Raw genomic sequence first — 15456 nt, forward strand, 5'->3', positions numbered from 1 at the left:
CAGACAAAAGAAAGACAATTGTACAATGTACGTACATACGGTCCATAACTTTCAGATTTTGTGCAACTCGTAGCAGTGCCTTGCGTGTGTTGAACACACGGATACCATCATGGACTTGGATTTACTGCAAGATGTAATCACACTAGTAAGAAATCAAATAGGTCAAGGAGAAGATACTTCTGAAGATGTTACACAAACTGGTAAGTTTTTTAATGTGTGATGTAATGACACAATTATCACTAAAAGAAGGGAAGGGGTTGGGCAGGACACAGTGTAAAGGTAAACCTATCTGATTTTGCTACACCAATACATTCCCTATCGATAATAACAGCAAAATTTGATTACAGGAATGATCCTTATGTCAGTGAATTTAACCTTCATGTAGTGTAGCTAGCCTCTTGTTCGTTTTGGCAAAATAACAATAGGTGTGACCAATGTTCCCTCTAAGCTGCGCACATGCGCAAATGCACAGTGCTGACACGGTCTCTGCGCACAGAAAATTAAAGTTGCCCACAAAAAATCCGAAGTGATGACCTTTAATTTAGTCGTTACGCACTGTTTTCCAAGGGTCTCCGCAGTGACTTGGTGAGTGTGCGCAAACTCGTCAAAAATTTGTGGGAACATTGGGTGTGACACTATTAACGTGGCGCCGGTTACATAGGCCTAGTCGATCAAGTTTAGCACTTTGCTTTGAAACTGCAGCTACCAATTGAAAAGTAATTATAAATATACTATCGGTATAAGAAATTGTAATTTACGATAAATTCAATTATTGACATAAAAATTGTCGCTCATATGATATGAAAGTTACCATTTAAAGTGCTCAGGCTGACAAACAGAACACAATAGGGACCAAGTTAGAAGGCTACCGGGCGGCCCGGGTTCGATTCCGTGTCGGGGGTTATTCTGGGATCCTCGTCCACTGTGAAACGCACTCACAACAGAACCGCGGCATAGAGATTAACATCGTAAAAGAACTGTAACATCAGGCGCTAGGTCGAGGTGAATGCCAGTTTAAGAGACAGCAACTGGTCGTTCGGCATCCTCCTGTCTGTTCATTACATTGCATGGTGTCTTGCAACATTGTAAACTGTGTGTGTCTTGTTCAGATGAAAATACAATCTGACAAGTGACAATTATTATTATTTACCTACTACATTTCAGAGAAATTGACGCAGATCTCAAGTTTGGATATTAATGAATCTTCTGATGTTGAATCAGGTAACATTATATAGATTGCATCAATGACCATGAAATTTATTCTACATGTACAGAAAAGGACCTTGTAATGCAACGTGATTGATATCTCAACACAGTTTGTATCTATTAAGGCAGCAAAATGTACGAAGTACGCATGCTGAGGATGGTGATCCAAGATTTTGTTGACAATATGCGGTCAGAAGTAACAAATTTCGGCACCTCGCTCGCCCGCTCGATCTACAAGATGAAGAAAGCCACTGAGCAAATTCAACAATACGCAGAATTGTATAAAGAAATCCAATTAGAAAGTTGTCACTTGAAAGACTTCTTTAGTGTGATCAAAGCAACCACACAGATGGATGTCACAGGGAAATCCATTCAGTTCCGTGCTAAGTGGAAAGCGTACAACATCATTTCTTTGACTCACTTACTACTGATGTTGAATGAAAACAGAGTGGCAAAAGACGCAAGCAAATACGTCATATTCTGGCTACAGCAGAACATTGGCGCTGAGGCCAGCACAACCAATTTGCATGGCTTTTCATGTCATGTCTTGGCGATAATACATCAAGCCCAAAACAACGACGAAACCACAGTCCAGTATTATGAAAGTGCATTGGATGCATATCAAGGCGACTACGATTGGATCGATGCAAATGCTCAAAAGAACCTGATTCAAGTTATTGATGCGAAACTGGAGCATGTCGGTACGTTGAAATGTATGATAATAGTGATAATTTCAGTCGTACCAACCAGGACCACTGATACGGTCGCATGAACCTAACAAGTAAAGAATAACACTATGTGCTTGGTAGTAGAATCAAAAGAATATTAATACCGTCATTTTGCATGTATACTGCGCAAAATTTTACCGAATTTTTGTCCTAAAATCGGGGGGATGCGTATTATGCATGGATACAACAAGCCTTTAAAAAAATCTCCTTCGAAATAAAACTTGAAATCACACCTTTCTTCATATTTGTTTTCAATTGCGTATCACATTCAGCCATCGTGCCCAGTAATTCGTATTATCAGTGTTCACTAGGGTTGTCGAAAATTTGGGAAATCCTAAAAATGCTCCGTTGCAATGTCTTATTCTATATATTATTGATAAAAAACAACAATGAGCCTAAAAGAAGCTCACAGGAAAGCCGTTAAGATTTCGTGCAAAGCGTTTGAAAGTAGCTGCCGAAAAATGGGCGTGCCACCGACCATAGAACGGCGAGAAGACTAGTAATCACGAAACCAGGGCTTTTGATTGGGTAATCGGCTATGCTCCAATGATCACGACAGCAGCAGCTTGCTGGTTCGGTGATCCTGGAGGCGGCGATTCTGAAAGCGCACTGTAGGTAGGTAGGCAGATAACGATTTGGGATTAATTCAGTGCATGTTGAGGTATGAAATACATGATGAACAAACAACAGCTGTTTCACAAAGACGTCTTAAGCATGACCGCTTTATTGTGAAGGAAACCGCTGTAGCCTACATGCCTTGTTTTCATCATAGGAAGCAAAGGCGCTTATGCAAGTTGCGAACGAATTCCTAGTTTCAGAAGGAATCGATCATCATCGAATACAAATAAACTTAACAATGACACTATAATTTGTGTGATCTTATTGGGATCAGGTTATTGTATGTAGTTGAAGTTTTGAATTCTCTAGGGATCGGCTGAATAAGCCGGCTATACTTGGCACTTATCAGATGCTTACAGCAAATTGAATTCAATTGCAAGTGTTGTCAAAGTCCTTGATGATGACGTAAAAAAGAGGTGTAACCCTAGTAAGCACATACTATGCTGGATATGATAAGTCAAAGTCCTTAATGATCTCGCAGAAAAGAGGTGTAAAGGTAAGCACAGACTATGCTGCATAGTATCCAGCTTAGCTGGGATATCATATCCAGCATAGTCTGTGCTTACATTTACACCTCGTTTCTGCAACAACATTAAGGACTTTGAAAGCACTTACAAGTGATTGAAGTGAATTCAAATTGCTGTATGCATCTTATAAGTGCCAAGCATAACCCGTTGATTCTGCCGATCCTCAGAGCATTCAAAACTTCAACTATATACTACAACCTGAGCCCAATAAGATCACACAAATTATAGTGTCATTGTTAAGCTTTATATTTGTATTCAATGAAGATGGATTCCTTCTGAAACTAGGAATTCGTTTGCCACTTGCATAAGCGTCTTTTCTTTCCCTCGATGAAAACAAGGCATGCAGCCTACAGGCGGTTTCCTTCACAATAAAGCGGTCATGCTTTAGACGTTTTTGTGAAGCAGCTGTTGTTTGTTTACCATGTATTTTGTGCCTCAACATGCCCTTAATTAATCCTAAATCATTATCTGCCAACATACCTACAATGCGCTTTCAGAATTGCCGCCGATAGCAGATTCCTTGATCGACTAATCAGCAAGCTGCTGCTGTCGTGATCATTGAAGCATAGCCCATTAGCCAATCAAGAGTCGTGGTTTCGTGATTACCAGTCTTCTCGACGTTCTATGGTCGGTGGCACGCCCATTCTTCGGCAGCTACTTTCAAACGTATTGCACGAAATCTTAACGGCTTTCCTGTGAGCTTCCTTTCGGCCCATTGTTGTTTCTTATCAATGATCTATAGAATAAGATATTACAACTGAGGATTTTAAAGATTTTCCAAATTTGGGACAACCCTGGTGTTCACGCACTATAAATAAAATTTCATAAGTTCCCTTATTTTATAAGTTTACTAGTACCAAATAAAGGCACCCTCCTCGCCGGCCTGAACTATGGCGTCCCGGGCCTCACAGGCTTTGGCTGCTATCTACAATCGTTTAGAGACAATGCCGTTAAGTGTATAATGATTAGCGATGGTTATGTCATAATTGTTCAACAGTGACATTGCAAAACAGAATGATATCGAATACTAAAGCATAACCATCGCTGGCAACTTATCCCACGCGCAAGTTTGTCAACACGAGAAGCGAATGCAGGGTGCGTACTATACATTGGTACAGGCTTTTTACCAGAATTTACATGCCATTTTAAGAGTGCGTATTATACATGGAGGGTGGAGGCGTATTATGCATGGAAAATTACGGTAATGGCATTTAGTATCCTTAGTTTACTGAAACTGAAAATTTTCCAAGTTACTTCCTAATCTCAACTCAAATACTTGACTCCCTGGTAATATCAATCAACCTTTCAACTTGAGATAAATCCTACTAAGGACAGGTACAATAGGTTTTTATCTATAAATGTAACATGTTATAAATATAATACCTCGCACCACAATAATTCTAAAATGCAATGATAGTATTGTGCTTGTAATATGTAATAGTATTGTGCTTGTAATATGTAGATTTCCAAAATAGCCAAGTTGGATTCAAGTATACAATATTTCAGAAGCGTCCATTGGACCTGAGGGTGGAAGCCTTGGGTTGAATAGTTTCCAAGTACATATACCACAAGACGCGTTGTGTGACACGAAGCAATTTAATCTGAGAACTTCCCTGGTGGAGAATTATGAAGAAGACTACACACCAATAAGCGCTGTGCTCGAATGCGAACCTCCAACAAACTTTAAATCGGCCGTAAAAATCGCGCTGCCTATGTGGTGCGAAGTTGAGAGCGAAAATGTAATCGCAGAAGTTTTCTGTCTCCGTAATGAGTCGTCAGAGCCGGAGCTATTGGAAAGCATCGACTTACAAGACGTAAAAGGGGCGGTCACATTCAACAGTAAACACTTTTCATCGTTTTTCATGATGATCAAAAATACCTTTCTTCGAATGGCCAAGTTCAAGGTGACTATGAGTATATGGAAGAGTCCGGAAGGCAATTATAACTTCATACTATCGGCAAAGGACAGGACGGTGGAGAAAAAATGGCGCAATGACCTGAGATCACAAGGCTACAGTCCCACAAAAGCCATAATAAACCCGACTGTAGTGAAAAACAAACAGAAGTTAACACTGATAATGACATGCGACAAGGGAAACTTTACGAGGTCTCGACAGACCCTGATGCTCGATTTCAACCACAATCCGATTTTCCAGAAAAATTTCGTTTTGAATTTGGAAGAAGAGGGGCTAAACGAAAGCAGCATAACAGTTACGTGTGAGGTGATGAGTCAGGACACAGTCATCGAGGAGGTTCAGTGGAGAGAAACAGTGAGAAGTATTGGTGAGACGACATTATCTAAGTTATGAGCAGCGATATCCGTCAGCATTCATAACTATTCATGTACTGCGAATGCAGGGTGCGTACTATACATGGGTGCAGGCTTGTCCCCAGAATTTACACGCCATTTTAAGGGTGCGTATTATACATGGGGACGTACTATATTCGTAAATTTAAGGTAATTCCCAAACTGTGTGCCGCCAGAATCTCCAGTGTGCCATGAAATTTTTGGCAAATTTGAAAAATTATGTGCTATATACCGGTATTTAATGAATCAACTGAAACAAGAAATCTATCCGCAAATCATGGGCATATTGTCTGGAGTTCCGCTCGCACTGCAACAATGTTTTCCGGAATGTGCTAATAACAACTTTGGGCATAGTTAATCCATTTGAAAGCTAGGAATCACGCAATCTTTTTACAGAACAGCTCATTGATTTACGATAGGAACCTCTTCAAGGAAAATTGACTGAGTTTAGACTGTCTGCTTCAAATTCTATGACTTGATCGATGCAAAATCGAGCTAATTATGTAGTCGTTACATCTTCACAGCCACGTGAACGGAGCCGTAACTGCCTTGCCCATACCCCCTAACTGGAAGCCAAAATCTTTTCGCAAATCAACATAAAGCATAATATTTTCGGCAGACACTCAACTTGAACATTTCTTCGCCTTGGCAAGATTTTGTCCGACTGGTATTCTTGACTATTACCACCCCTTCCAGAAAATACAAATAATTCTAAAACAATACCCATAATTTGCAGTGACGACTCATTAACCATACTCGCAATTATAAAAACAATACATTATTATTCGGCTATCCCTTGAGGAAGTTGGAATACTATATTCTTCATAATCTGTTGATTAGGGACAATATAGAGTCGGCTTTTCGGGTCAGGAATAGTCTTGACTGTGTGGTGTGAACAACTAAGCATCATGATGCACAATTACGTGCCCTAAATTTTTGAAATCATCACCTCCATTATTTCCATTAAGAATAAGACAGCCTTACCCTCTTCCACCCTCGAATCAATATAGTGAAGCGTCCATGGAAATAAACCATATGCTAAGTCCAAGTTCGCATAATTACTTCACATAAGGGTTGGGGTTGACTTATAATTCTACTCGAGTAGCATCACTGATTACTTTGACCACCTGCCCTTCACCATACCACGACACACGCTACAAAATTGTCAGTCAACGCCTCATCTGTTTTCCCATACATTTTACCTCTAAACAGGGGTCCGGTCGGTCGCAGATCAACCGTACGTCTTTGAAGATTTCTACAACTCAGACGAACCAGACAGTGGCGCTCGTAAGTACCGACTGGAAGACGTTTTCCAAGACGAGATTGTCAAAGAATTTCCCAACAATGCCATGTGGAGACGGTTCGCCATTTCAACGCATGGGCTCTCGTTATCTACGAAAAGAGTGGACAATATCGAATCAAATTACCCGCGGGACGTAGAGCGTCAGAGAATGGCCATGCTGGAATTGTGGAAGGAATTGTGGAAGGACACAGGTCTATCAGCATTCGCAAAGCCTTCTTCAGGTACAGCACTTCAATATACAATTGAATATAAGATACAAGCTTCTCTCTCTTTTGATTTGATAGAGAAACTTAGTAACAGGTTAATAATGAGCAATGTGCAACAAAATGCCTAAAGTATCTCTATTCAGAGAAAGACCTCATAACGAAGATAAGGAGAACCGTGAAAGGCTTTCGAGAACATGAACGGAGCCAGTAGCAGTACGTCCTCGGAAGACTCACAGTCCGTGACAATGTCGGAATTAACGACAATAATATGAACAAAATGATTGCCTTCATAATAAAAAAACTGTACCGTACTATTCCGTGTTTTGCCCGAGACATCCACATCTGAAAGGCTGAATCTTGACACACAAATAGTAAACATTGGTTCGCTACCGCAGCAATAGAGGAAGAGACAGAAGTTCACAAATTTGATATCACCACTAAACATCAAACTATCAGTTTTATATTCAATTTCATTGCAATAAATCGATTGGTTAATTCGATTACACGAGCAGTATCAACACCACACGTATCACTTATCCAGTGCTATTGAAATCAGTTGAAAACGAAAACAATAATTTTTTCAAAAATTAGACCTGGAAATACTATAATGATCTGTGAGGACAGTAATCATAAAATCTTACCACAAATATAAAAAAAAGCCGAGGCTAGAATCCTAAAATCGCTTGAATTTTATATCACAGAATATCAGATACAGGGATGTGATAAGACTATCAGTAATCGAAACGCTGCTGAAATAAAATTCGGGAGCAAATTCACTCACTGAGAGATGCACCTCTGTGTGTATATAGCTAAAAAGTGCCTAGAACACAATAATTTTGAATTTGGCTCTAAAGTGAAACTGCAGAAAAAAACCAGTCATTTTGATTATCTGTAGAATTCCAGTCGGCACTTTTTCAATGTAATTGTAATGTAATTGTAATTGAAGTATTTTTATTTTGTGTAATTGTAATTGTAATTTGACAAAAATTTTGCTCAATTACAATTTCAATTACATTAAATTGCTATTGAGACCTGACAAGAACAACATAAAATAATTGACTTATAATGCATTCTCTTTAAATGTCGACAAGGAATTTGGTGGATCCATTCGCGGAAGCCCTTGACTGCGCCCTTGCGGGTGAAGTTTTTTATTTTTACCGCTATGCTGGCCTCGGCTGCCTTTGTATACAATTATTAGATTACTAACCAACGGATGGATTCGCAACACGTGACTCACGATTGAATACGCCGAGAAGCGAACTGCTGAGCCGGCTAAAAGCCGCAGAATTGATAGTCCCATAGCTGGCGATCCAAGCGTCGAAATTTGATATGTATGGTCCCAATCGAAAGCTAGTGTCGCACTGATTCCACAATAAAAGTATATTTCCAGGCAATGGTACCATCCCAAAATAGTCGTGAAAGTCTGGGAATCGGCATTGTTCTGAACAATCGCTGGGCGTAATTGGTCATTATTGTGGTCATGCTGCTGCGGCGCTCTTACTTTTCAGAACAGTCGGCCTTAAACGGCTCTTTTGGAGCAGTTACATTGCCCTGATGAGATTTTAATTTGTATTTTCGGAATTAGTACATCAATAGCTTACGATAAAGACCAGATGCATCAAATTTGGACGCTTGGATCGTCAGCTCTTGGACTACAAAGTTTGCTGCTTTTAGCCGGCTCTGCGGCACGTTTGTCGGTGCATTCATCCGTGACTCACATCTTACGCATCAATCCGTGGGTTGGCAATCTACAATACGATTTCAGATCACGATGCTGCATCGTTACTTCGTCTGGCTAACTAACCAGACGACTGGATATTATATAACGTCTTATCTGACAAAGCACGGTTTTGTTTTTACTCCTCATCCTAATTCCTACGTCCCTCGATAAAAATAATATTATTTCTCTAATTATATACTATATACGCAAATCCAACACATGCATACTGCATATATTATAATACTTTTTTCAACGACATACCGCACCCTATCCTTAGTCCTGACCCATAGGAAATTAGGTAAATAACATTTTACATTTCCAATTACGTGAGCCATAATTACCGAGCATACAAAACACGCTTATATTACGTCACAATGACATCTTACATAGCATACTATGTACGCACATAAACGCATTTATTACTTCACAATCTGAACTAGACTGGTCGCCAGCGACAATTACAGATATAACACTGCGATATTTCATACTGTCTTTGCTTGCATAGCCTACGAATGTATTCAGACTATGAATTGTCAGGCTCCTCGTGTTTCCTCCGCTGTAAGACCATCGAATGGATAAGGTTCGTGTCAGCTATCCTACTTAATAGTTCATACTTCATTACTGTCGCTATTTATGTTAAATTACCGACTTTAATTACCGCTCTTCACTCCTATACTGTGGTAAACTGTTTCCGATACTTCAACAGCCACTGAAAACTTGGTAAATTACAATATAGTCTGAGTCTTGGTGTTTCAAAAATGGATGAACAGCAAATGAGCTCTTCCGAAACCTGTGCGGAACCATTTCCTACGCCACTGTCAGAGTTCTTTAAATCTTTGACCAGAACTGAGGCTTGCTGCAACAATTGCAAAAAGAAATTGAAGTTCTCGACCAAGGCTTCATCTAACTTGATCACCCATTTGAAGAGATGTTCTCCCAATCTTTACGCTAAATATATAAACCTCAAAGAAAACATGAAGAAGACAAAAGTAGACCAAAGTCAACCACCCATCAAGTCATTTTTTCAAACTTCTTCTTCCCAGCGATTTGCTCCATATGATGCCACTCAAAAAGCATTAACCAAAGCTCTACTCAAATCAATAGCTTGTGATCAGTTACCATTAAGTATTGTAAATAGCCAATCATTCAGAAATCTGTTGTTGACTGCTGAACCAAGATATGTAATACCAGGACGCTCCACATTTAGAAATTCCCTTATACCAATGGTTATTCGGCAAATGGAAGAAGAGATGAGATGTGAAATTGCACGTATGTCAAATGTTTACTTGACAATTGATCTCTGGACTAATCGTAACATGACAAGTTTTTTGGGCATCACAATGCATTTTGTTGATGCAGAATGGAAGCTACGCAGCTTTGTCCTGGCAGTGGACTCATTCTTGGAACGACATACAGCTGAAAACATCGCTGAGGCTTATGACCACGTAATAGAAAAGTATAGACTTACAACAAAAGTGAAAAAGGTTGTGTCGGACAATGCTTCCTCTATGATAAAAGCATTTCAGGATTCCCTTCCTGAGTTCACTTTGCATAAAACTGGTGAAGAAATCAATGAGGACAATGAGAAAGAATTGAATCCTGATCCTGAACAAGAAATGTCTGATGAGGGTGCTGATTTGAATGCTCTTCTCACTTACTTACCAGAAAGAGTAAGCTGTTTTGCTCATACGCAACAACTTTGTATTAAGGATTGTCTGCAACATTCGGACTTTGCTAAGTCTTATGTTGGGAAGCAGCTGGGAAAGGTGGCCAAAATTGTGAATTCAGTACGAAAATCAGTAAATGCTACCTCTTATTTGCAACGTAAAAAAATCACGCTAAGGGCACAGAATGTGACAAGATGGAATTCGCAACTTGTTATGTTGCAAAGTGTCTTAAAGGACCACGAAGAAGTTAACGCGGCTCTCACCTTGATCCGGTCACGGGAAAAAATAACAAATCAAGATTATTTGGCATTGAGTGAGCTCGTGAGTGTGCTAATGCCTTTCAAAGAAGCAATGCAGCAAGTTGAAGGACAAAATATTGTAACATCCTCTTGCATTTGTCCGGTAGTGCTAGGCTTACTGAAAGCAATGGAACAACTAAAAAATTCTAATCTCCACTATTGTCAGAAATTGACAGTTGACAGAAAAAGACTGTTTCTAAAAGGTTGTTGCCATTTGTAAATTCCTCGGACAACAGACTTGCATCTCTTCTTGATCCACGATTTAAAAACAGCTGGATTGAAGATGACTTTGAAAAAGAGGAAGCAATATGTTTGCTAAAAACTCATGTGGCAAGTAGACTTGGTCAGGATGACGAAGAGAGCTGTAGCACAGAGGATGAAACCCCTGCAAAAAAGCCAAACCTCTTTAACTTTATGGCAGAAGGTCTGAAAAAAAAAGAACAAGAAATTCAATAATTGAAGTCGACGGCAATTTGGGTGAAGAAATCTTGCATTTTGATGAAGACCCACTAATGTATTGGAAGAAGAAGTCAGAAGAATTTCCAACGCTTGCTGCCTTAGCCAAAGATTATTTGGGGCTAACAGCAACATCAGCCCCGTCAGAAAGAATATTTTCAATTGCGGGCAACTTTTATACGGCAAGAAGAAATTTACTGGGGCCAGAAACTTTTCGCACCTTAATGTTCATTAAATGCAATCCAGCAGTTTTTGAACAAGTAAAAATGTAAATGCAAACAAAAAATTGTAATTTACGGTATCAGGAGCTTCTTTCCATTTGCATTTATCTGAATTTTACACACACTGACGTCTTGACAGCTACATTTCATTTGCGTTGCTCAGTTTTGTCTATTCGTTTGATTGCGTTTCATTGCCCGTCTTGCAGCCTATTCGTTGTTAGTCATTGCCAGTCGCTCAAACTTTTGGTTGTTAACTGTCGCTTAAAAACGTTTCCTATGATTAGGAATAGTTCGAAAACGTTTTATCTTTTTATTAATTAACGGGTATTTGCGTATCATGAATGAAACATGAATACTTGAATTGTTGTTAATAACGACGCTACGGTTGTCAAGGAGCACGGTTGAATTTATGATTATTCAATTACCTGTTCAACAGCCGCAATTGTAATTGTAATTATAATGTAATTGAACCATGCACGGAGTAATTGTAATTGTAATTTGATATTTTTAGCATGGAGTAATTATAATTGTAATGTAATTGAAACATGCATGAAAGTAATTGTAATTGTAATTGTAATTGAACTGAAATAATGTAATTGATCCAACTCTGGTTGGGACCCCGAAAAATCCCGATCCCGCGATCCCAGAATTTGAAGCAATCCCGTTCCCGGGATTAATTCCAATGAAATCCCGGGATTTGTAAACAGCATCTACCAAAGGCTCAAGTAGCGCCACAAATCATATTTTGGTAATAAACCAGTGTCACAAAGACGTCCGATTGTCTAAAACAATTCACAATTATCTGATATTAAAACCAACTATAGCTTCCGTCGTAGTCTACAGATCGAAGCAGTGTGACGGAGTAACGGAGCGTTACAAAGACGGTGCTGTGGTGGTGAAATGTAGGTCGGAATTCGAAGATGTCAGGGCAAAGAGAAAATCAGATGTGTGGCAAAACTTTTTGGTTTGTATATCTACAGAAAAAGCCAAATGCAACTTGGGTGAAGACGTTTTGAAAGCCTCAGGGTCTGGCAGTAAGGGACTGAAACGCGTTCAACGTCCGTACACAAGATAGTAATTAAATCATGCATGACTCAATCGGACACGTCAAAGAAAGATCAGGCAAAATGAAGATGAAGATCGACTCATTTTATAAATCGCATAAGCCTCGCCTCGATGAACTTCTTTCCCAGTTAACAGCTGTGGACGGGTTAGCATTTAATCAAATTGCCGAAAGTTAACGAATTCGTCGGGCCTTCAAGGCTGACGGCTATGACTAGCCAAGATGTCACAAACGGATTCGGGACTTTGTGAAGTAGGCAACACAGTTCAACAATCACGTCTGATAACTCTACGTTAGTACAATGCTCTGCTCTCTAACATGGGCGACGGGCATAGTCACCATAAAAGAAATAATATTTTATTGAACAAACACAAATACAACAAAAAAATATCATGATCATCAAATTCATTATATTTTGAACTATGAGCGGTGCACGATACCTGACAACACTCTGTATAGCAGCTAAAACAGGGGTGACCAAGATTTTTGCTATTCACTGATGCATCTCGATTACTCATGTTGCCTGCGGCCGCATTCCGGTGCATAATCGTAATAAAATAACTGGAGGCCAAAAACCCACGTTAAACTGTCCATGGCCATTGTCGGAACACTCTGGACTAATCTATTTACTCATATCGGCTTACTATGCGCACCGAAATCGTGAGTAGTCATGCTATAAAATACCACAGGAATTCGTCACGTAGTCGCGCGAGGCGCACAAAATTTCATGTTCCCGAGTTATATATCTCCAAGAGTGTACGCTGTGATCGAAGATCATGGCACGTTCGAATCTGCCATGCCACACCTAACGAAGTTATATCGGAAGAAAAAGACATCATGTATGCTCAATATTTACTCGCAACTGTTGAGCAAGACTCTGGTGAGACCGTCGCTGATTTCTCACAAAAGTTGATCGCTCTATCGCGCGATTGCGATTACGAAGCTGTTGATGCTGAAGTGCATAAGATGGAGGCCGTGCGAGATGCCCGAATTACTGGCTTGCGGTCCTCTGGCATTAGATTGCGTCTTCTCGAACATGATGAGTTACCACTCGAAAAAGCCACGCAGATAGCAGACTCTCTAGAACGGGCGCAAGCTTTTTCTTTGTCCTATGAAATATCGCCTCCTACCGCTAACATGGTTCCGGGCAATCAGAAAATGCAGTAGACTTCACATAAGTCTGATCAATCGCCTGTATTGTCTTGCGGCTCTGAATTGGATGCATTACAAAAATCTCCTGAAAAGAAGAAGTGCCTATTTTGTGGCGGTTTCCATACGATGCTTCGCAAGTTCTGTCCAGCCCGAAACAGTGAATGCCCGAGATGCGGCCGACAGGGTCACTTTGCCAAAGTTTGCAAATTCAATTTGGCTTCGCTAGCCGGTGTACCCGGTTCTTCGAGGCGTTCGACGTTGCAAGTTTTTGTTGCTGAGAAGTTGGTCAAAGTACTTGTAGATTCGGGAGCATACGAATGCTACATTAGCTCATCGTTCGCCAAAATTCTCAATCTCGTTCTTACTCCTTGGGATTACACTATTGCCCTTGCATCAAAGTCATCTTCTGCTCGAGTTATTGGTCACGCATACGCGACACTTCGTATTGAAGATCAAGATTACGGCGCAACTCAATTTTGCGTCGTTGATGAATTGTGCGCCGACGTAATTATTGGCTTGGAAGTCCTCAAACAGCATAAGAGACTTATACTTGAATTCGGTGGGCCAAAAGGAGATCTTGTAATAGGACGCAAGCATTGTGCCGTAGCTGCCGCTAAAATGAGTGATCCGCCTGAAATATTCAAGTTTGTCGATCCAGCTGTAAAGCCTGTAGCTGTGAAGTCGAGAAAGTACAACTCAGAGGATCGATCTTTCGTACGAAGCGAGGTGTGGAACCTCCGGGATGAAGGCGTTATAGAGAAATCGGTATCTCCCTGGCGAGCTCAAGTTTTGGTAACCAAGGACCTTCGACATAAAAAAAGGTTAGTGATTGATTACTCGCGGACGCTAAATCGATACACCCCTTTGGATGCTTATCCGCTACCGAAAATTGATGATATTGTCAATGAAGTTGCAAAAGGTGTTGTTTATAGCACGATCGATTTGAAGTCTGCCTATCATCAGGTGTCTCTCCCTGCGGCCGACCGACCCTTCACAGCCTTTGAAGCCGATGGTTGTCTGTATCAATTTCATCGCCTACCCTTCGGCATCACCAATGGGGTCGCTGCATTTCAGCGGTTCATTGATAAATTCATAGCAGACAACCACTTGAAAGGCACAATAGCTTACTTGGATAATGTAACTATATACGGAAGGAATCAGAAGGAGCACAATGAGAGGCTCTCTTCGTTCATGACCGCCGCTGATTCAACAAGATTCTAAATAAAAATAAATGTGCGTTTGGGGTTTCGAAGCTCTCACTTCTCGGCCATCTGATATCCCACAATGATATTTGACCCGATCCGGATCATTTGCGACCCTCAACGCAAATGCCGGCTCCAAGCGATACTCGTAGTCTGGAGCGCTGTTTGGGCATGTTTTCGTACTATTCAAAATGGATTCCGTCCTTTTCCGAAAAAGTGAAGCCCTTCTGTGAAAATGTCGTGTTCCCCTTGCTTGATAAACAGAGAAACGCGTTTGAAACGTTAAAACAGAATCTACTTCTATCTACCTATGATGACGAACCGTTTCAAGTTGAATGCGATGCTTCCGAAGTTGCGATCGCCTCTATTCTAAGCCAAAAAGGCAGGCCTGTTGCGTTCATGTCTCGAACGCTATCAAAATGCGAAATGAAATACCCTGCTGTAGAAAAGGAAGCTTTGGTCATTCTCGAGTCTCTTCGAAAATGGGATTATCTCTTGAACCGAAATGAATTTAAATTGATAACGGACCAAAAGGCATTATCTTTCATATTTCAAAAAGACCATCTGAGTAAGATTAAATATGCCAAGCTCACACTGTGGAAACTTGAGTTAAGTCCGCTAAAGTATCAAATCATTCATCGCCCTGGATCCGAGAATATCGGACCTGATACTCTGTCTCGGATTCGTTGTTCGTCCCCAGGCCAGCAACACATGAGCCTTAAAGAGATACATGAAGCGCTGAGTCACCCTGGGATTCGACGACTTGATCACTTCATCTGA

The 15456-nt window shown here is 40.4% G+C and overlaps 2 protein-coding genes and 1 pseudogene across 7 annotated transcripts in view; 2 read left to right on the forward strand and 1 right to left on the reverse strand.

Annotated features, from left to right (window-relative positions):
* The window catches only part of LOC145455144 (uncharacterized), a 77669-nt gene that overhangs the window by 33216 nt on the left and 28997 nt on the right, over nucleotides 1-15456 (reverse strand). The window lies entirely within an intron of this gene.
* The window catches only part of LOC145455151 (uncharacterized), a 26743-nt gene continuing 11287 nt past the window's right edge, over nucleotides 1-15456 (forward strand). The window contains exons 1-6 of one of the 3 annotated variants that reach the window (XM_080333114.1): nucleotides 1-200; nucleotides 1165-1221; nucleotides 1332-1907; nucleotides 4586-5362; nucleotides 6600-6911; nucleotides 7027-7207. In XM_080333114.1, coding sequence (XP_080189240.1) covers nucleotides 110-200; nucleotides 1165-1221; nucleotides 1332-1907; nucleotides 4586-5362; nucleotides 6600-6911; nucleotides 7027-7094 — 1881 coding nt within the window. In that variant the 5' untranslated portion in view covers nucleotides 1-109 and the 3' untranslated portion in view covers nucleotides 7095-7207. Of the gene's footprint in view, nucleotides 201-1164; nucleotides 1222-1331; nucleotides 1908-4585; nucleotides 5363-6599; nucleotides 6912-7026; nucleotides 7208-15456 lie in introns of those variants that run through there. The other 2 variants (XM_080333113.1, XM_080333115.1) reach the window with 2 other exon arrangements.
* On the forward strand, nucleotides 10227-11934 carry LOC145454937 (zinc finger BED domain-containing protein 4-like; annotated as a pseudogene).

The sequence above is a fragment of the Botryllus schlosseri genome, chromosome 14 (genome assembly GCF_051294905.1).
Source record: "Botryllus schlosseri isolate E-star chromosome 14, Bs_hap1, whole genome shotgun sequence".
Classification (NCBI taxonomy): domain Eukaryota; kingdom Metazoa; phylum Chordata; class Ascidiacea; order Stolidobranchia; family Styelidae; genus Botryllus; species Botryllus schlosseri.